The 21,993-nt window shown below is 43.5% G+C and overlaps 2 protein-coding genes across 2 annotated transcripts; one reads left to right on the top strand and one right to left on the bottom strand.

Moving 5' to 3' along the window:
- Positions 1 to 28: 28 nt before the first annotated feature.
- On the top strand, positions 29 to 2,111 carry nedd8 (NEDD8 ubiquitin like modifier). Its single transcript, XM_076028284.1, has 4 exons — positions 29 to 195; positions 322 to 369; positions 471 to 553; positions 1,662 to 2,111. The coding sequence occupies exons 1-4, from the start codon at positions 178 to 180 to the stop codon at positions 1,744 to 1,746; spliced, it is 234 nt and encodes a 77-aa protein (XP_075884399.1). The 5' UTR covers positions 29 to 177; the 3' UTR covers positions 1,747 to 2,111.
- Positions 2,112 to 2,113: 2 nt separating this feature from the next.
- slc7a8a (solute carrier family 7 member 8a) lies at positions 2,114 to 20,553 on the bottom strand. Its single transcript, XM_076028280.1, has 11 exons — positions 20,222 to 20,553; positions 15,356 to 15,560; positions 12,319 to 12,470; positions 7,935 to 8,060; positions 7,250 to 7,403; positions 6,702 to 6,825; positions 5,998 to 6,101; positions 5,776 to 5,872; positions 5,536 to 5,685; positions 4,626 to 4,803; positions 2,114 to 4,494 (listed from the first exon to the last, which is right to left on the bottom strand). The coding sequence occupies exons 1-11, from the start codon at positions 20,367 to 20,369 to the stop codon at positions 4,340 to 4,342; spliced, it is 1,593 nt and encodes a 530-aa protein (XP_075884395.1). The 5' UTR covers positions 20,370 to 20,553; the 3' UTR covers positions 2,114 to 4,339.
- Between the last annotated feature and the right edge of the window lie 1,440 nt (positions 20,554 to 21,993).

Consider the following 21,993-nt stretch of genomic DNA (forward strand, 5'->3'; position numbering starts at 1 on the left):
AAATGGGTTGAGGCGGAACGGTTGATTTAGAGAGGCTGAAGACGGCGGATTTTCAGTGATACACAGGAAACGCCAATTCAGTTAACGAGTTTCCTCCACAGGATACAGCGTATTCTTCACAAGCTGAATATTACTTTGACAAATATCCACACTAGAGTTTTGTAAAACGCTTTAGAGATGCTTATCAAAGTTAAGGTAAGTTAGAGGAAGCTCGGCGATTTGTCGGTTAATTTAGGAAATCACATAGTCATATTTTAGTGTTTTTGTTATATATTTTTTTCTCATTAATCAACTCCATTTTTTTTTTTTTTCAAATGACAGACACTGACGGGGAAAGAGATAGAAATCGACATAGAGCCAACAGATAAGGTGTGAAGTCGTACTATATGTTTTTTTTTTCATACGCGCTGCTTGCTCATAGTTTGCACTTTGTGATTGAATGTTGTGTTTTGTGTCTGGTTTCCGTACAGGTGGAGCGGATTAAAGAAAGGGTGGAGGAGAAAGAGGGCATCCCTCCGCAGCAGCAGAGGTTGATCTACAGTGGCAAACAGATGTAAGAACTTCCCCATTACTCCCTTCCAGTTGGTAGTAGTACACAGTGGAAAATCTGGAAATAAAGAGTCACGACACTATGATTTGTACTGCGTTTTCGCTTCAAAGCTGTCTGTGGATAAAATAGACGACATAAACACTAACTCTTTCGCTGTTGGTCTCCAAAGTGTAACAGAAAGTGGGAATGATGTCATACTAATAGGGATTGGCCGGTGTGTCTGATCAGTGTCCCATGGTCACTTTCCTCAGGTCTGTCATGCATTTTTAAACCAACATGACAATGACCACAAGTCAGTGAAGTGGCAAAACACTTTTTATAGTAGGTTTTACATTTTATAATATGCATTATAAACGTCATTCACATGAAACATTTGAGACTGAAGTCATGTTTCAAAATATAAAACAGCATAGGAAACATGGAATTGCCATAGCCAACCACTATTGTGAAGCCGAACTTGGCTCTCCACCTATGTTGGTTCCTTCATTGAACTCAAACACGTAGGTCTTCCAGCTAGAGGGGGAAACCCTCCTAAACTCTCTCAGAGAAAATTGCACTGCATTTCAACACTCAACACATTGACACCTGCTGGACCAAATGTTATGTCTGGACAAGGTTTAAAATGTGTATTACGGACTATTACGGACTTGGTTAAAAGTTAAACTATATTAAAAAATGATTTGGCATTACACTGATTTGTAGTCATTGTCATGTTGGCTTAAAAATCGGACCAAACGGAACAGACCAGACACACCTGACTTCCACTTTCTTTCATTCTGTTGAAGGGAACTTGACTGAAACGTCAGCATGTTTGTTTGACGTGGCCAAGATGAGTTGGTGAAATAGAGTTTTGTCTGATGATTTGTATGTAGGAGTGCTGATAGTTTGGTTTGAGATTATTAGTCACTGCCATAATCTGCACAATCCAAAAATCGTGGATTCTCATAAAGCATAAATTACCATCATGTTAAATCTCTGAATGTAAGGAAACCATATCTTCCCAATACCCATGTGTGTCTGGCAGCTTCTACATTATTTGTCCGATTTTGTTATTCTATAATAAATAGTAATGATATAATATAATAGTTTCTTCTTCCTACTTTTATTTCAGGAATGATGAGAAAACGGCAGCGGATTATAAGATCCAGGGTGGCTCCGTTCTCCACTTGGTCCTGGCTTTACGTGGAGGACATTAGTCTTGCTGTTCCACTTGCCTGAAAACTAAGCCTCGACTGTAGCTGCCACTCAAGAGTCATGGCTTATTCTCAGCTATGCTTCGCCAAGCGTCAAACGCTGAAGATGCACGGCCCCAGGCTGCAGAACCCCCAGGCAGCGTCCTTGGAAAACCGAGTCATTTGTCCACAGAGTCTTGACAGGGTTCCACATGTGGTAGCCAAAAATTGTTTGCTGCGAAAATCTTCCCCACCCTTTGCAAATATTGCAACTTAAGACGTAACAGTCATTTTTCCAGATAGTATGTCTGTGCAGTGTTATAACTCATTATTTGTCTATTTTGCAGCGCTGCCTGCAAACAAATGTAAATAAAGAGACACAAAAAGCAGCTGAGGATCAGCTCAGGATGTTTTTCTTTTATTTCAGCCACAGTCACCAACATTATGTATATTAACATTTTCAACACAAAAATAGACATACGGTATGTTTGAGACGCTTATCATGCCAACTATTCTGCAAACAGCAGAGACCAGTGTGTACAAAATCAAAATGATTAAGAAACAACTGCCTAGCAGTAGGTTGGTTGTCATGTGACAATGTTATGCCAGAACATTCTGCCAACAGCCTGATATGGTCTAATTCAGCTCAATCTTCCTTGGACCCCGTGGATTCTAGGAGAATGTAAGCATTTCTAAGCGGTGCAAAAGTAGGATCAGATTTTTTACACTGAACTAGAGCTGCATCACAACACTGCCCACACAGGTTACATTTGCTGTGTAAAGTAGAGCACTTGATTTCTGAAGTTACAACAATCAGGCCTTATGAATGTAGCACAGTTAAGATACTGGTCAGAAACATTAAATTAGATGTTGATATTTTAAAAACTGAGGAATTCAACTGTTGAAATGGATTTAATCAATGTGACAAGACCGACGACAACACAGAGGCCGCGCCCTGAATCACAAATTCTAACACAAGCCTGTAGTTATTAATCACTGAGACACAACTAACAGACCACCATGGCAGCCGTGTGTAATGTGAACAAACAAATGCAATCGTTGCACAAAGACATCCAGGACGCCATCTTCACGTTAACATTTAAAAATAGAGAAAGCGACACAATACTGGCTCAACTTCAGGGACACTGTCTCAAAAGTCACATGTCCGTCGATGCCTTTCGTCTGTGGAGGTGGGTAGAAGGTTGAGTCTCCTGAGGAACAATTCTAAAAGCACCAGTACAGGCGTTTAGCGAGGAGACAATACGAGCTCTTGTACTGCATTGTCCAGGCAGTGTACTTAAAGAGAAGGCAGTGGGGATGCCCTGAGACGCTAGAGATCATACAAAGACACAGGAGTACATGGTGCGAGATTACGTGAGCAGGAGTGTTGTCGTCACACTAGGCTGCACATGAACAGACAGCACAACACAAACGTAGGCTTTTATCAAGGGGCCATGTTCAGTCTATTTATTTTTTGTCTGCTGGTGCCTTTGCTAATATTGCACTAAAGTTACTCTAGCCATAGTGAATTAACTAAACAAGAAACCAACAAACAACTAAAAAAAAAAACCCTCTTTGACTTTTTAAAGCCTCCGTTTCTAAATATAAAGCGGAGCTACAAAATACTTTAGCCTTGAAACAACTGCTTTTCACACAGGCATTCACGTGTGTCGGTGTTAGGAATTTGCAATTTGTTGCAAATGTGGTGAAGATCAGTACTGCCTATAAACTCTTCTCTAGTCATCTATGATCCATCCATACTAGAATAAACACTTTTCTCTTGCTTTCATCAACATTTGCTTCTATTCTAGTTCCCAAAGTTTTGAAGGATTGCCCATCTCTCCACAGACAGCGCTGCAGTGGCAGCGAAATACCAAACCTGTTCTAATTAAGGCCTTTAGAGAAGAAATGTGCAGGTTTACCAACATAATGTACAGGTCACATAACTTCTTTTAGGTTAAACATCCATAGAAGCAAGACTTAAAAAACAGGTCCAGATATTATTTTGAATAGAAAAAAAGAATATGAATAAAACTAAAATTAACATATTAAAACTAAAGGAACAATAAAAGACAACTGATATAAACAATCAGAACAATTACAAAAAAGAGTGGAATCACAGTTACTGTAAAAATAAAAAAAATAGCACAGTTCTTGTTGTAAGTCACAACATGAACTAAGTTGATATGAATCTGTTTTTTGTTTTTTTTACTTTGATAATTCAAAATAGAGCTTTGGTGTGGAAAAGGAAAGAAATGATTTGGCCAAAAGAAGAGGTGTTTGTGTATCACAGTACAGTAGGAGTATTGAAATACAAAAAACAAGATGTAGGACTAACTTAGGAGTGTCATCAGCTACAAAGGTTTGTTTGTGTCTGATGTTCTATTGCGCTTCTGCAAGATATGATGTTATATTACTCTCCAACTTTTTTTTGGCACAGAAAGGATTTATCGAATTATTAAGAAAAATGTAAGAAAAGAAAAATACCAAAGACAGTGTTTGGGTACACATTGTCAGTTGATGGTAAATCAACTTTAAACTGTGTTGTAGGATTCTGTCTGCGTGTGTGCAGCACACATGTGCGTCTGCATTTGGGGACTCTGCGGTCCGGCGTTCTTCAGCAGTCGGCCGATTTGTGGTTGTCTTGGTCCTCCTTGGACAGGGGAGCCCTGGCCTCCTTCATCTCCTCTCCTTCCTCTCCACTTCCACTGCTGCCGGTTTCGGCTGGGTATACCACCACGCAAAACTTCTGGCCCAGGTACGTCATCTTATCTGAGGGGCGAGAATGCATGATGAGTTTAAAGATTTTTTGAAAAAAATATGCTTCTTCATGTGCCACACAAATATTCCAACCCCCAACAATTCTATTCTATCCACTCTAACAGTGTCTGAGGCCAACTTACTGACGAAGGCGTCAAAGCAATGGGGCTTATTTTCCCAGTAGACTCCCAAGAAGTAGACGGGGACGCCAGTCAGCATGATGGCCAGGCCGATGCCGCACACCACAGGCTCAGAGTAAAGGGAGAAGATGAGCAAGAAGGCCCAGAAGATGAGGTAAATGACGGGCCAGATCAGGCTGATCTGCAAGACATGACGCATACATTGTTAGACTCATGCAAATATATTGCTTCTCCCATGCATTCATTATGCTATACTTGTTTATTTAAGATATCTACGTGGGGCTGACAGTACCCCCTCTCTACCACCAGAGAGCATCTGTCACACAGGCACACATAGACACGATGTGCCTTGTCAGTATTAAAAACATACCTAAGAACAAAAAATAAGGCAGAAGACAGAAAAAAAATGGATGAAAAATATAAAATTTGTGTGGCCAGTTTCCATTTTTGGAACAGATAAACATTCAGACTTCCCAACCCCAGTTCTATTTCCAACGCCTGACTTATATGTCAAGCAAACAGTTGCAAAACTAACTATAGAACTAAACATGTGACGCAACAAGTACATAGAAGTATGATACAAAAATAAATGTCCTAGTACATCTCCTTCCGCAATGCACTGCTTATAGACTTGGTTAGTTGACTCTTTTTTGACAATGTTTGATTTTGTTGCCACTGTTTGTTCTCTATCTTTTTACTGAGCCTGATGTGAAATCCAGAAACTAGAATCATGCCAATAGATGTGTTTTAAATGGGGTGATGTGTGAAGAGAAAACAATGTGAAAAATAAATTAGACAACCATATGAGATGAATAAATCTAGCCAAAGATGATATACTATTTGTGGGAAACACGTTTTAAAAAAAAAAAAAAAAAAGCACAATCAAAGTCTTAAATTAACAGTGAAGACGCACCTTGATTGGCCGGTGCATGTTAGGCTGTTTAATACGCAGGACAATCTGCCCGGCAACAGTCACTCCATAGAAGAGGTAGTTGATGAATCCCACGTAGTTGATGAGGGTGTACATGTCGCTGGTGCACAACATGAGCAGGGTAGAAAGGCACTGAGGAGCAAAAAAAGTCACTCAGAGACATAAATTAAGGCAGCATGAATATTTTGAGGGGGAGTCGTGGGACCGGTGGTCGGCACTCACAGTGAATAGCAAAGCAGGAATGGGAGTGCAGCGCTTCACATGAATCATGGCCAGCAGACTGGGGAGGTGGCCCTCTCTGGCACCGGCGAAGAACAACCTGAGGTCCAAATGAAAATAAAACAAATGCAAAAATGCAGGGAACAGAAAGGAGACAAAGGTGAATTCAGAGCATAGACACAATGTTTAACACTTTTTGACCAATTTGATTCTATGCCCACTGACCGTGAGGAGGTGAACAGGGAGCCGTTGACACCCCCGAAGGTGGAGAGAGCCACAGAGATGGGCATGATCCACGACATGACACCCAGCAGCTTCTCGCCGAACGTCTGAGAGGAGAGAAAGAACACAAAGAAGAGATGAGGGTTCGAGAGGTTGCAGCTGCCTCATTAACACTGCACAGAAGATCATTGGCTGCCCTCTCCCCACACTCAAAGACCTCCACAGGTCCCGTGTTGTCAACACAGTACAGAACACTGTAAAGAACACATCCCACCCTGGTCACTCAGTGTTCAAACTGTTGTCATCAGCAAGACTGTAGATGATAGACTCAAAAAGAGTTTCCATCCCATGGCAATAATCGGACTCAATGCTGCTGAAACACAATAATTCTTTTGATGCAATACATGTTTTCAAGTGCAATGATGGCTTGTGCAATAGCAGAGGATGTATGGTTGTGTGTGTTTGATTATATGATTATATATATATCTTTATTTATTCAAATATAATATTAAATAATATATAATATTAATTGTGATTTGATGCACTAATCTGTCGGCACTTTCAATGACAATAAAGATCTATCTGTCTGTCTGTCTATCTCGTGCGCTGACCGCAAATTGCCGCTAGAGGGTGCCATTCATCGCTCTCCTATGCGCTCATGCAATCCGCTTGAATGAAGCTTTACTAGGCTGACGTGCGAGTCTTACCACAGCAACAGCGTTGGAGGCCAGCAGCTCTTGGGGACTCATGGCCGTGACGTAGGCGATGTTGGCGAACACGTAGACAAAAGTCACGAGGGGGATGGAGATGAAGATGGCACGAGGTAGATTCCTGGAAGAGACAAAAGCACTGACTTTCAGGAGACGGGACGGGGAGAGAAAACCAGGGCAGGTAGAGGTAGCGGTGGTGGTGGTGGTGGTGGTGGTGGTGGGGGGGTTTAGAGTAGGAAATTAAAACCTGTACCTCAAAGGAGGTTATATTAATAGAGAGACGTGTTATTAAAAAGACAGAGAATGTGCAGGAAATGAAGAAATAAACCGTTTTAATATTTATGGTGGGATGGCAAAAAAAAAAGGAATGCCCAAAGTAAAAGGATTTCGGGGAGCTTTGGCAAAATGGATCGAGGGATTAAACTGGGAATCTTGGATGGTATGCGGCTACTAATGGCTGAGAATAGCTGCAGGCAGGCAGCTGGAGGGTCACATCTGCAAGGGTATTTCTTAATATGCAGAAGGTACAATGAAAAGCGTCTTACACGTAGGGGTCCACCAGCTCCTCCGTGACGTAGTTGAGGAAGTTCCAGCCGCCGTAGGCGAAGGAGCCCTGTAGGAACGCCAAGGCTATCAGTCCCACGTCGTACTCCTGGAAGGGCTCGAAAGCGTTGGCCGGCTCCAGCCAGTAGTATTCTCCTGCAGGTGAGCAGCACCATGCAAAAATATCCCCCAATTTAGTCTCTGTTGCACATTTTACAGTCAAACTGGCTTTATGCAGGGTTTATTCTGAGTGGCAAACATAAAAAACACTCTGTTAACATTTCTGTGTTACGCCCCACCACTATATCACTTCTTGAGGCCGCTCTTCAGAGCACGCTCTATTATTTCTACTTGCTGACCCATTTTTACTCTCTCATCAGTCCCAAAAGTCTCACATCAGCAGCAGCTAAACTCCTTTTATCTGCCGTTAATTCATCCTCCAACTCTTGCGTGGAAAAGCCCTGTCTTGTTGTTCCAGTGGCCTCACTCTCTTTGGCCCCAGTCACAACTGGCCCTTCGCCATGTTGTGACAGTGAACCCACGCAGGCGTGCTGATATTACTATGCGAGGGGCCCAAGAAACTCATTGACCCCGAATAAGGTCCCCCCCAGCGCTGGTGGGTTGATTTTTTTTTTTGGGAGTAACGTGGCCGTGAAGCTGAGACAGGCTCAGGCTGGTGGAACTCACCCTTGCAAACCTGCACAACGCCCATGATGATGATGAGGGCGAGAGCCAGCAGCTTGCCAGCGGTGAACACATCCTGCACCCTGGTGGCCCACCTGACGCTGGAGCAGTTCACCCACGTGAGCAGCACTGGAAACACAGGCAACAAAGAGATTAAGTTCAAGAGCTTATCGAAGCCCTAAAGAGTCGCATTTAATTGAAAAGAGTCCAGTTTCTCGCCGGCTGTTAAACCAACCAGACTTCAAAACCAAACCTTCCGGCCGCACATTACAAGTTTATGGTACACATTTACTGTTTTATTGGTCTCATAAATGGGACTGTCCCTGCGCCCTTCTTCTTTACACACTTGTTGTTCCCCAAGAAAAGAGAAAGTTACATAAGCTGTGGGTGTCACTGATAACCCCGGTGAGACGCGGGAGCCAAACTGATTTCCAGTCAGCTTGCACTTTAGATGAGCGTGACACGGCGGCAACCTTTGACTCTCCTGCCACTTCACCAGGATGAACCTCAGCCGCCTCACAACCTTTATCAATGAAGTGCAAAACGTGTTTGGTTGGACGTATTGCGGCTTTGACATCAGGAGAGGAAATCTGCCCGCTTGACTTTCACCAAGCTGACCTGACATGGACTCAGATGACTTCATCTGCACCATTGCTGCTGCTGGGTACAACAGGCCAGTGGGTTCAGGCCAACGGGGTGCCATTAAATAAAAGGCCTGTGTCGACTCGGTGGGATTAAGTTCATCAAGTTAAATGACTCTGAGCTGCCACGGCGGGTGGAGATCGACGAGGGCAGATGAGGCGCGCACACTTTGTGTGTGTGTGTGTGCGTGTGTGTGAGTGTGTGTGTGTGCGTTGCTCGCACACACACACGCTAGTTAGCTGAGGTAGCAAAAGTATTTACACTCTGCACTTCAGTAAAACTACGAATACTGGTGTAAAACTTGTTGTAAAAGTACTGATTTAACTCCTTTACTCAAGGAAAAGTAAAAAAGTACAGGTTCTGAAATGTACTGAGGGAAAAAGTAAATAGCATTTCATAAAAGAATACATCAGTTGATATTTTTTTCAAACAGCTTTAGTACTCTTAATATTGTATAATATAATAGCTATGATAGTAGTATATATAATAGTATATTTCTCTGTACTGAAATGTACAGCGACCCCAAAGCGAGGTGCTCTAAGTAATCTCCCTTATGAGCCACTTTTTCATTGAACTACACAACAGCAGAGTTCAAATAGTTCCACTTCAAGCAGCAACAACTCTAATATAATATACTGTAATAAGTGAATTACTTTTTCTTTTTTTCTCTTTTAAAGACTTTTAAGCGCAAAAGTAGCAAGCCAGTTTTCCAATGTCAGCAGAACAAAGTACAAATATTTGTGTGCAAATTTAGGCAGTGAAAGTAAATAGTCGTCAATACAAAATACTCAAGTACTGACACTTGAAAGATCTACTTAAGTACAATAACAAAGTATTTGTTTCTTTGCAACTCTGCTGGTTAGTAGGAAAGCTCAAGAAGGTTCTTCAGGTTATTGAGTGGGTGGGTTGTGGGGGGAAGTTGTTTTTCATTCTTTTCTCTTCACCACCGTATTAGCAGACAGGCGGCGGTGCAAGAGTGGGAGAGCCCCGGAGCAGCTACTACTCCTCTTTCTCTCTCTCTCTCTCTCACCTTCACACACAGTCATACAAAACAGGAAATGAGAAATGAAACGGCGCCCATGCAGATCAGCCTAGGACTTTTAAACATGCTCATATGCAGTCATAATGAGCTTATATACGAGCGACTGAGCCTCCTGGAGCCTTGCAATGCATCATAGCGCTCTTATCTGAGCGATGACTGGGCCCCCGTCGTTCTCCCTCATAAACACCTGAGGAAACATTCCCTGAGCCGAGGAGCTCTGCAGGCCGCGTGTGCAAAACGCGAAAAACTTGCTTCATTTTTTCAGAGCTCCCCTGCCAACACGGCAGAGTTTGGAGTCTCCTGTCTGCAAGCGGGGCCAATCCCTCTCCAAGAGCACCTTTAAGATGTTGTTAGTGCTGCACTTTGAATTGGTTACAGTTGTATCAGGTTTAACTTGGGCTGGTTATTTCTTTAGGGTAATACTGATATGGCCAAAATCTGGAGATGTGTGATGCATACGATGCCACCGTCAACAACAAGGAAGACGTAATCGTGGAGTGGAAGCGGCTCAGCTCTCACCCGTTCCACCCCCCAGCAACTTCCGTTTCTCCCCCCTCTCTCTCTATTTAAAGCATCTTGTTTGCTTTAACTGAGGCTTTTTTTGCATAACCCTGACTGGGAAGCATGTATGCACTAATGGAACGAGGTTAAACAGGTCAAAGTGCAAATGCTTCTGAAGTTGTTATTTTTCTGAGTACATTTTTTTAACCGTCCAACACCATTGGCACTTTCCACTGGCTTGATATTTTTCTCACTGCCATTGAGGATAATTGTTAATCATTTTACTTCACTAGAAACAGTAACACACGATAAGTCCATCCAGTGCGGTGGCCAGTTGCAAAGTCAAGGTTAAATCTCCATAAGGTAGAAGAGGGGAGACACTAAACAATGTGAGTTTAATCGTGAGGAGACTGGAGAGGAAATGAGAAAGGTGAGCGCTCAGCGAGGAGAGCAAACTATGTCTGACGTGAAAGGAAGATTTTCACAGCAAGACAATCTGTGGCCTTAATTGTATTGTGTAAAAGTATTCATACTTCTGCCAAAGAACAGAATTGATTTGCCTTCTCTCTGGAAGGGCCAATGTACCTTTATTAGCACCACTATGAATCGCTGGCTTTAAGTTCTTTTACTGTTCCACAAGGGCTCCACCTTAACCCGCAGCTGCAGGGCAGGGAAATACCCTCTCTAGATGGAATAAAAAAGGGAAAAAAATACAGAACCTGAAACAGAACCCAAAGACTGCAAAAATATTTGCACTCAACCTCTTCTGACAGGTGAGATTAACGTATTGACAGCCAAAAGTCTTGTTTTGTCACAAGGTTGGGACATACTGCTGCGCAGCGTCAATGCCTGCCTCGCTGTCTGGGGCCTGGCTGCAGTATTTGGTCCAAGTGTGTGAACTCTGTTGTGAGATAGGCAGACCGCTGTAGTATCAGCAGGGGCATTTATCTCGGCTGTTTTACTCCTTGATGCTACATGCCTGCGGTTTGTTTTCCGTCCCTGACCTACGACCATGGATTGAATAATAGAGGCTCATCAGAGGGGTAAAGGTGAAAAAGTGGGACAGAGATGGACATTCAGCCAACCTGTGTCAGATTCAGCCTCGTTCATGACTCCAGCCAAAAAAATTAAGTGAAAACAATCAAGGCTACTGGATGTTTTTGTTATATTCTGCGCTATTCTATGGTGTCTGTAGCTGCATTTCCATTACCCTTAGAATTGCGCAAAACCTAAATATTGCAATAAATAACTGGTAATGGAAACACCTAAACTTCAAAAACATCTCAAATATCACTAAAAGGTTGTGGCGCTCTCATGAGGTGGTGTTTCCAGACGTTTCGATAAAGAAGTATATTGCAAAAGTGTCATGGAAACACTTTTGTTTCGCATTTACACGTGCCCCCACACTACGTCAGGGTCACGTGACCAGTTCACTTCAAGTGAAAAAATGGCATGCATTATGCTTGGACGGAGGAGGAGACGGAATATCTTTTACAAGTAATCAAAGATAAAAAATTCTAACAATCATTCTTAACAGCAAACAGATAAAAGCTAAAGCAAACATAATTCTGAATTCCGGCTTATTCACCTCACACCATACATTGGAAACCTGCAATGGTACTTTGTCGAAATTTTAGAAATATCGCTTTTATTTCACGAAAAACTGTAATGGAAATGCAGCTTGTGACTTTTCAGTTACTCTTATTCCACACAACCTTAAGAATCCTTCAGCAAGTGCAGTCCAGTAGCCGCAAGGCTCTTTCATTCCACTTCAGGCACTTCCAGTTATCTCGCACTGATCTGAACAGAATCTGCTGGCAGGCTCAAGTTGTTCCTTTGTTTTTTTTCAGATGTTTATCTGGGAAAATATTCTATGACCACAACATTTAATCCTTCTTAAAAAAAAAAAAAAACACAATGCTGGGCAAATTTAAAAAAAAATGTGGTCAGTTTTGCAGAGTGAGATGGGAAGACTGATTTCGTGAATGTATGAGAAGCGGATTTATCTTAGTTTAGCCAAAATTGGGACTGGGAGCGCTGTTGGCTCAGCAGTGGCAATACACTGAATTTGATTTATTTTGTCATTTTAATTTCTGTATTATGCCATTTTATAAAAACTTCTGATTGCTGCGTGTTGAATGCTTCGCGACTGAGCTTTGCACAGCCTTTCCATTTACTGGACGTGAAAAACCGGCCACTCACAGAGGCAGATGGCAGCCAGCAGACGCAGGCCGCTCTCCGGCGGGAAGCAGGTGGGGAACAGCGGCTGCAGCACGTAGTTGGAAAAGGTCAGCGCAATCACGGCCTGGTTGGTCGGGTAAATCACCAGCACGGCGATCCAGAGACGCAGGAACCTGAGGGGAAACAGAGAGGGGGAGGGGAGGGGAAGGGTGTCACGGTTATAGTTGTGGACGCATGGGAGACACGGCGGGGCGTCTGCAGCACACGCAGGTGGGGAGCTTGGCGGGAGGAAACATATCACAAAGATACGCGGCTCACACTCGACATCCTTCCATTTTCTCATATCAAAGCATCTATTATTACTATTGGTCGGAATGCGAAGTCATGTGTGTAAAAAAACAGCGATCTTTATTTTGTGACGGTAAAGAAAAACAGAAGCGGAAACGAAGTACGGCAGAGGTCTTTGGCACTGAAACAAAGGGGGTGCAACCGATTATGTGGAAGTGGAAACCCCTCCTTGAGCCGTTGATAATTCCCCCAATGTGTTTTGGCGGGAAAAGCTCAGAAACCTACAGAAACACAAAGCAAACTGGTAGAATATCAAAGAAAACAGTCTTTCATTTCAATTAATTACATTCAAATAAATTTTATGATGCTGAAAGTAAGAAAGGAGTCATGTGACCAATGGGACTATGGGATTCCATTTAACCAAAACTCTAAACATGGTGTCATGTTAGTCAATGTATGATAAACTTCCAGACACTGATGGATCATTTTTAATAATAGCTGATTTTCCTCAGCAAGAATGTAAATGTCGCTGAGTGGAGGTTTAATCCACCCCAGTAGGTTCATGCAGATTGGTTGGGGAGGTATGAGTGGGTGGCGTTGCGGCTGAGCTGAACTGCACCAATGGGGGACTTAGCTGGGATCTCATCAAGTTCTGCAAAAGCTTACAGAAAGACCATTACAGCTGACCGCCTTAACGTGACTGCGTATGGAATGAATGGAATGTGCACTTTTCAGTGCATGTCACTTTACATGTCAGCAGCTACTTTGTAAATGTTGAGGCATTGAGGTTGGGTGTCACAAAGCAACGCCACGGCAAACTCACACTGCAGTGCGCACTTCCACAGAATAACAGTAGAAGTCATTTACAGCTAAAAATAAATGTGTCACCATGGATCAGTTTTTATGTTTTTGGTGTTTGACACATATTCAGTAGTCAGAGCTAACAGTAGCAGTGTGTTCCTGCATTTCCTCTACCCATTCCTGTTGCCTCTGAAGGGTTTAAAAAAGAAAAAATAGTTCAATTAATTTTCAAAAAGTCACAGCAGGTTTTGAAAACAACAGTTTAAGTGCAGCGTGTTTAAGTTTAAACACAGTTTTTTTCTCTTTCTTTTTGGTTTGCCAAGCAATCAAGGTATCTCTGTTGCCTATTGTGTTAACTAACTTATATAAAGCTAGTTATACACAAATTTAGCACTATTAACAATGTGTCTCCTTTGTAGAAGGATTCATCAGTCTGTGTCTGACTACTATGCGCTTTTCCGTTTTTCGTTTTTTTTGTTCTCCCGAACGGACCCAGCGGACATCAAGTGAGCACTTGGTTTCCCGCCGTTACTGACCCAAACAAAAACCTGTGTGCCTCCGCCCACACCTACGCACACATGGGGATGTACGAAGGAAGGGGGAGGACAGCGCAAACAAACACAGAAGCTCGAACATACTTTAGTTGTCGGAGCCAGCGGGCACAAGGAAGCAGTGTGGCCCCAACACTTCAAACCCACCATCTGAGGGTCATTGATGTGTATTGATAGCTACTGTACAAAAGGGACAAAAACAATCATTGGCTGTTTTGTCTGCTCAAATTCCTCTCCCAAAATACCCCGATACGTACAATGGTCTAATCTGTGTTTACAGTCGGAGAGATCCCACCGTGTGTGTGAAATCCACGCTAACAAAACAATATTGTGTTTCTCGGAAATGAACCTTGTGTGTTTCCCATGTGTTTTGGGAAAGGCAACACCTGAGGGGGAGCCCATTCATGGATCTACGGGTGAAAAGCACGGACCGTTTCAGCAAAAAAGTTAAATTTTACAGTTTACTGTTCTAACTGTTGCACAGGTTTTGGTGCTAAAACTTGAGTAAGTCTGTGATTCATAGCATGAAGTCATCGGCTTAAATAGTAATTTTAATTTTCCATTCCATTTTCAGGTTTTCCCTTTTCCACTTGGACTATAATAGAGCAGCCTTACATGAATGGATAAAAGAAAGTAAATCTATGTCCAGAAACAGTACACAGAGAGCAGCAGATAGCCATCAGCTCTTGACAATAAGAGAAAAAAAGAGGCAAGAACAAGGCAACTCAGAGGTGATCAATCTCTGTAAAACTGTGAAATTTTGCATGAAATGTGACTTTTAGGAACCTTTTTGAATGAATTCACCAGCTTCCTTGGAGCTGAAATCCATAGAATGAGCTGCAAGAGCCAAGCCATGAAAATGTGTGGTGGGAAAAGAAACCTGAGCCAATATTTCATCTAATGCAGGTTTAATATCACCTCACTAACCTTCATCTAACCTGCGTGTTGGACTACAAGCATCGGACCCCCTGCTTTGGATCAAGCAGCCTTAGCTACATCAGCAGACTCATCTACCTGGATAAAGAGAGGAATCTAGGCATGGTGGTAGACCTCCCTAAACCCATGTCAAATGTACTTTAATTGTCTGGGAGGCCCCTTTTTTCTGGAGAACTGGGTCATAACCATTAAAGATGGTTCTTTAGGTACAGAGTCTGCTGGGAAATGGTCGAGAAAGTCTTAGTTCTTTTAAACTGCCGACAGGATGGATGAGAAAATCCTTCTAGAATGTATGTAAATGTAAAAGAACAACTTCATAGTCTTGCAATTCAGAAAGGTGGCTTTGAAGACAAAAAACAAGTTCAGCTAGAAAGTTCGAGGAGTCTTTTGAAAAAACGTTGGCGTGTAGGTTTCATTCTTTGCATCTGAATGCCTCGCAGGTGACGGAAAAACCCAGAGAAGACTGAGCGCTGTGCACTCACCCAGCCAGGCCTCCGAAGATGTCCTTGACGTAGGAGTAGTCTCCACCTGACTTGGGTATGGTGACGCCCAGCTCTGCATAGCACAGAGCCCCAATGGCTGTGATGACGCCCGTGATGATCCAGACGATCAACGCGAAGCCCACTGAGCTGGCGTTCTCCATCACACCCTTCGGACTTACGAAGATACCTGAGCCAATGATGTTACCTGGGAGATTAAGGGGAAAAAACAACATATTATTAGATTTAAGTTTCTCAAGCACATTTTTGAAGAATGGTTTTTTATTGGATTGGATTCTCTTTTCTTGCTATTATGTTTGGTCTAATAGCACTCGATGCATAAGATTAGATAGAATTAAAGAGATAAAGGTTAGCAGACAAGTGATGCTGGGAGGAAACATGTAATTTACTGACTGGACACAAAGTTATGAAGTGATGGAGAAATAGGAGCAAGCCATTGGGGTGAAAGAGTTCAGAGAGTTCAGAGGGATGAGGTGTGTGTGTGTGAGTGTGTGTGTGTGTCTCTGTGTGTCAATGTGTTAATGCCTTGACAGATTCAATGAGCATCACAGTGCCGGCGTCAGTTAACTAGACCGATGAAGGATGGTGGTCTGAGGTCTACACCTACAGTAAAAGGGTATCTCAGGGGTCAGAGATCAGGAGCCTCTGGTCTGATTCAGAGCTATACTTGAACGAGGCGGCCAATAAAAGAGGCAACAGGGTCAACGGTTGAGGACTGAGTTGACAGTACAAAAGTCAAAAGATATGAGTTACACTGTCACACCCGTCCGTACGAAGCGCCACATGTATAGAACCACCATGTGCGTTTAGTGGCTTTACTCTACATTCCGTGGATTGTTTCTTTTGAATGTAAAATCTTTAGGCTGCAGGACAAACATGGAGTAGAATGGGAATTCCAAAAAATGAAAACCCTCTTGTCTTTGTGATCAAATCCCACCGTGCAAAGATGGAACGTCGTCAGTACAAACAATGGATCAATAAACGAGTCAATAAAAATCAACTTATCATCAAAGATTGTGGTCTGCTGCACCATCGGGGAACCAAAAGGCCGTCACATGAGAGCGGCTGCGTAATTCCAACCGAATCCACATGCATCCTGTCACATGCACTTATGTAACTCCAGCAGGTAAAAGATGCCCCCCCCCAACCACCCACCCACACGCACACATCCCCCAGTCCCTGATTATGTTGTCGTCTTTACGGCTGCCGGGGTGAGTCTGAGGTGAGGCCTTTGACACCTGTCGCCTTTTCTTTTCCGATTCAGCACTTTTCGGTCGCTGCAATGCGACGTGTACAAGTTTGTCCAGCTCTTACGAGGCAAATAAAAGATTTATGGTGACGAGAGAGGGGGAGGGAGAGAATTGAGACGCTTGCAAAAGCGGTGCACAGTGCACGAGACATGCTGACTAACGTGGAATGTCCTCAGGTTTCCTGTTCTTGTGGTGGCTTTTACATCCCTTCGTCTCCACACAGGAAGAGGAACTTTTTATTTTTCAAAAATAAACTCTCTTTGCTCCATTAAACTCCATTAAACGTTTGGAAAACTTGACACAATGCACATCAGCTTGTCTTGTTTCCAGTCTGAATGTCACTCTGGTGACTGAAGGCTGCAGTCTGTTCACGTCCTACTTTGTCGCTGTTGTTCTCTCATGGAGGAAGAGGCTCCGTCTCGGAGCGAGCACTGTTAGCACTTTTCTGTTCCTCTTGGAGATTTGTTTGATGTCTTCTGACCCCAACTGATGATGCTCATAAAAACATACATTTACGCCTCAGAACTAAAAGTATGTTACGCTGAACCTTTTAGGAGCATTGAATTTGGGTTAAACCTGGTTTTGGTTGACGGTTCATGTGTGCTTAATGTTTGAGTGGTTGAGATTTGATCAGCCAATCGTAATCTAACTCATGCAAAGAAAAAATGTGGACAAATATTCTTCTACTGTTATCTGAAACAGCCAACTGGACTGAAGACTGAAATGATTAGAGAGACATTTATCGTCATGCAATTAATGCCACGTTTTCACGCTGAGGCTGATAAAGTCACTCATGATTTCACAACTTGCCTTAAGCAGGTTAAATAATATTGAAAATTGTGAACCTATAGCACAAGAGAGCATACATATGAGAGATACATATAGATTAAGGTTTACATTAAGCCAACAATAAATATTCAAAGAAAGTTTCGTTCAGTTCTTTCTTCAGATCAGATCTTGCATTTCCCTCTTTCTGTATAATCCCTCTTCAAGCAGCCACAAGCTGAGACAACCTGCAGCTTGGCCTGGCGCCAGAGTCTAAAGCCTGTAGCTGGAGTTGGCACGCGCATGCGGTCGTGCGTGCACGTTATACGTGATTGCACCTAAGCAATTTGTGAGAGAAGATCCTCCATGAATTACAAAGGGAGAATAAGACTCGCTTGTTGAAATTTAAACACAATTCTTTCATAGATTACGTTTTCATAAGACATTTTGTTCTATTGTTTCAATAAAAACTGAAGTCGTGGTTCATGGAAAGTGAAGTGAATCTGTAGTCTGTGCAAACGAAAGCAGTTTCAGCGTGCACCTCCAGTCCAGCTCAGACACGGCTAAGCCCGGCCAGCTAATACAACGGTATTATCAGAGTGGGCGTGGCCAACTTCCAAGTGGCCAAAAGTTCACTTCTAATCCCAGTTCCTGGCTTTACACATTTCTGTACGTGTGTGTGTGTGTGTGTGTGTGTGTGTGTGTGTGTGTGTGTGTGTTATAAATGCCTACACTGTACAATAGGCCATAAAAAAAATGTTTGATGTTCTTTGTCCCCTCCTGTCACCTATTCGTGGAAACCCAGCGGGGAATGTTCACAATGCGAGAGGATCAGACAGGTCACCTGAGCGCACGCCACTCTGTCTCTGCCTCGCACATGACAATGTGACCGTGGCGTGCGTGCGTGCGTGCGTGCGTGTGTGCGAATGACTGGATCAAAGGGGAACGTGCACGCCCCCAGGTTGAGAACAGTCTGGTGACCATGGACCGCGGGGCACATGGGCCACCGACGCCTGTTAAACTCCTTGAAAGTGGCACGAGAAGCTTACAGTGCGAGTGTCTCTACCGGGCAGCTGGATGGATGTTGTGATTGTTGCGCTGTAGGAGTGGTGATGTGGGAATGGCATCGCTGCACTGATTCTATCCTGCAGGGGAACCGATTCACACGAGTAAATTGAAAAAAAAAAAAAAAAATCTCTTTCCAGTAGGCAACATACTGAGATCCATATGAAGGCAGTGGGGATGGATATATTATAAGAATTGGATACCAGACTGGCAATAAGGCGGCAACACTGGCAGTTTCAGATTTTCCCCCCAGTGGCCACTTGAGGTACTGCAGCCAAAATCCTAAAACGCAAGCCCAAAAAGCGTTTTTCCCCCATGGAGCGCGATTAAAAAAATAAACCTGCAAACTGTAAAACAGTTGACAGGACGCCTCTGACCTGAAAATAGGTTCATAATAAAGCTTTCATCATGTGACATCATGACATCATGTGCTGTTTCTTGGCTCGTTGCTGATTGGCTGATTCGTCCTGGTGGATGAGTTAAATTACAGAAGCACGATGGGAAATGACATTCGTTCACATGCTGTGTGAGCAGCGGAAAGCGGAAGTAACCCAGAAGTCAAAAACTATTCTGACATCACTCTGTTGAAATTAATGGGCCGTCATATTGGTTGTTGGGGGGCATGGCACTAGGTTTCAGCTACCTGTTATGATGTCTGGTAGGGGGACGAACACAAGACGGCAGCAGGGTGGTCTCAGTGCCAGGGACCAACACCTGTCCGATGTGTTTCATCGCACACGTTCAGAAAAATGAAGCTTGCACAACAAGAAAAAAAAAACTGATGGACAAGAAGATCTCTTATTTTTTGGAGTTTGTAAAATTGGAATTAAAACATATGTAAAAAGTAAAGGTGTGCAACAATTAACCTTTGATAGACTCACATACAAACACACACACGTGCCCAATTTACCTTCTATTCTCTTTCCTCCCGTTACCATGGTAACACATGAGCAAATGAGTCACGCCTGCCTGCATCCCGGCATCCTGTCAAGGTCAACACAAGACCACCTGGAACCACCTGGAACCACTTGCTGCTGGCCTCTCATGCTGTATCGATCCATCGCTAGTCCGATGGCTTTATCTCACACGTGTTTGTTGTGCGTGTGTGTGTCTAATAATAATAATAATAATAATAATAATAATAATAATAATAATAATAATAGAAATGCTAGAATTGAGTTGACAAAACATAGATTAACAAACAAAAAAAAACAAAAAAAAACATCAACGAGACTACTTCATGATTGTTACACGTGTTTGAAGCATGTCAGCCACTCTGTGAGTCATGTGACCTCACTGATTGCTCTGATTGGCCAATTTACCAGCAGAAATGAATGGGGATAATAGAATCATCAGAACAGCGGCAGGACGGAGATAAGAGATTCGCTGATTAAACATACACGCGCACACGCGCACACGCACGCGCACACACACACGCAACCTTTGCACAGCTCTATTGCTTTTGATAGGTGACGCCTCTCAGATGAAGACTCGCGCACGTGTGCCAAACTCTCTTGCCTCTTCCGAAACTGATCTCGGCACAGGCGCGAGGACAGTATGTCTTCCGGAAGTGAACACTTTGATCGATCTTGTCACGTCTTCCCCAGACTCCAACAAGCGTCTTTTTTCTTTTCGCCCACCAAAAAAAACAAAAACAAACAAACAAAAAAAAACCTCCAAATACACGTTGCGATAGGCGCGTGCGTGGTGGCAGGTGATGCGGTGTGTGCTTGTGCCACGCGGAAGGTCCTGGCAGGAAGGTACTCACCGACGATGATGCCGCAGGCGCTCACCAGCCCGATCTCTTTCTTGAGCGCCACCCCGCCGCCGCCGCTGCCGGATTCCTGGCCGGCATCAGCAGCATCTAGCTTGGCGGAGCCCGCGGTGCTGCTGCGCTGTCTTGCACCGTCCGTCATCCTGCTGCTGCTTCAACTCGATCTCTCTCCTCTTTAATATATATAAAAAATATCTTTGATAAAAAAAAAAAAGAAGAAAAAAGAGCGGCGGTTGTTCTTTGTTATTGCTCTTATCGAGACTTTTTCTTCTCCTTCTTCTCCTTGTCCAACCTGACGCAGACCGCTCAGTGCGCGAGCGTCTCTCTCTCTCTCTCTCTCTCTCTCTCTCTCTCTCTCTCTCTCTCTCACACACACACACACACACACCAGTCACTACCAGCAGCACGTTCTGGCCGGAACGTGCGCGCTTTTATCTGATGAGGAAACTCGATTCCTGCACAGTCAGCAAGCTCGTCACGGGAGCTGCAATCAGCGACGCGGACGCGGCGAGTCCCTCCTCCAACTAGAACCGCTGCTGCTCTTCACATCCACCACCACCACACCGGAGATCCACGACCACCGGATGCGCAGCTGACCACCGAGTCGAGTCTCGTGCTGGAGGGTGTCACACCTTCTGCTGCCACTCGCGTAAAGCTTCGTCCATACACACACACACACACGCACGCACACGTCAAGTCCGGAAATCGAGCGAGAGACGCATATTCCAGAGACGTCCTTTGACTGAGAAAAATCACCTGCAAAAGCTAATAAATATTTTTTGGGGAAAAAATGTGCACAACAGCAAAGCGCGCGGCCGTCAGTGGTTCATTGATCCAGGTTGCACCCTGAGGAGATGGCGCATCCTTTTGTGCGCCGACTGCTTCAGATCGCGGTTAAACGCGCAACTTTCTCTTTGGTTAGGTTGCTTTCGCCCTGAATCTCTCCACATCAGCCGGGCTGCTTCTTATGAACACGGTGGCGCCGCCCACTGACCAACACCCCCACCGGCCCACCTCCTAATGTATCCCCTCAGCTGACGGACACCCTCCCATCTTTTTTTTGTGTGTCAGCTAGTCTCTCAAAAATTAAGTCACGCTTGAATTCTACGCCATCTCTCTTCACCACTTCCATCTCTTCCGTCAGCAGGAGTCTAAATTTAGCCTCCCTGCTCTGGGATCTCACTCCTGGTGTGTTTCTGTTCAACCGGCGTATCGTTCGCTTTTGAAAGCAACTCATCACCTTACATAGTATTATTATCAATAATATAATAATAATATATTTCCTTTTATTCTTAAATTTTATTTCTTCCCTAATATCAGGATGAATGCAACTATAATCTTTTTGAGTGTTTATTTTTCCTTTGGTGTTTGCTGTTGTTTTGTTGCTACTATTATTATTATTTTTACTTGTTGTATCCACATTATTATAGTAGGTTTTGGTACTCTCTCACACGAACATGCACCATCATCACGGTCTTCAGTCTATGTTGTATGTCATCTGTCTTTATTATTTATTATTTTCCAAATTATACTGCTGGCTCCCCTGAGCTTGGCAGTCTTGTGCCTCCCTGTTCTCATTGGGTTTTTTTTTTTTTATTCCCTGCTGAAAAAATTCCCGATTTCCCCCCCAGCCCTCCCGTTTCACCTCTGCTACAAAGTGTTTTCAGAGGTATCCATAAAATTGTTGACCGTTGTCGTAATAGCGCCAGAAAACAAAGGTACTACTGTGTTGTTGCAATTGAAGGCTCTGTTTTCGTTGAGGAGTC

The sequence above is a fragment of the Nelusetta ayraudi genome, unplaced genomic scaffold (genome assembly GCF_046127955.1).
Source record: "Nelusetta ayraudi isolate G7.1 ecotype Tasmania unplaced genomic scaffold, CSIRO-AGI_Nayr_v1 ptg000022l, whole genome shotgun sequence".
In the NCBI taxonomy this organism is placed as follows: Eukaryota; Metazoa; Chordata; class Actinopteri; order Tetraodontiformes; family Monacanthidae; genus Nelusetta; species Nelusetta ayraudi.

What these genes read in the sequence shown, in the direction of transcription:
- slc7a8a (XM_076028280.1), bottom strand. Translation starts at nt 20,369, where the DNA reads ATGACGGACGGTGCAAGACAGCGCAGCAGCACCGCGGGCTCCGCCAAG. An exon ending in CGTTGTGCAGGTTTGCAAGG is followed by an intron (nt 7,404 to 7,934) that starts GTGAGTTCCACC and finishes GCTCACCTGCAG; the next exon opens with GAGAATACTACTGGCTGGAG. An exon ending in CCTCCAACGCTGTTGCTGTG is followed by an intron (nt 6,102 to 6,701) that starts GTAAGACTCGCA and finishes CTCTCCTCTCAG; the next exon opens with ACGTTCGGCGAGAAGCTGCT.
- nedd8 (XM_076028284.1), top strand. An exon ending in ACATAGAGCCAACAGATAAG is followed by an intron (nt 370 to 470) that starts GTGTGAAGTCGT and finishes GTTTCCGTACAG; the next exon opens with GTGGAGCGGATTAAAGAAAG. An exon ending in ATCTACAGTGGCAAACAGAT is followed by an intron (nt 554 to 1,661) that starts GTAAGAACTTCC and finishes CTTTTATTTCAG; the next exon opens with GAATGATGAGAAAACGGCAG.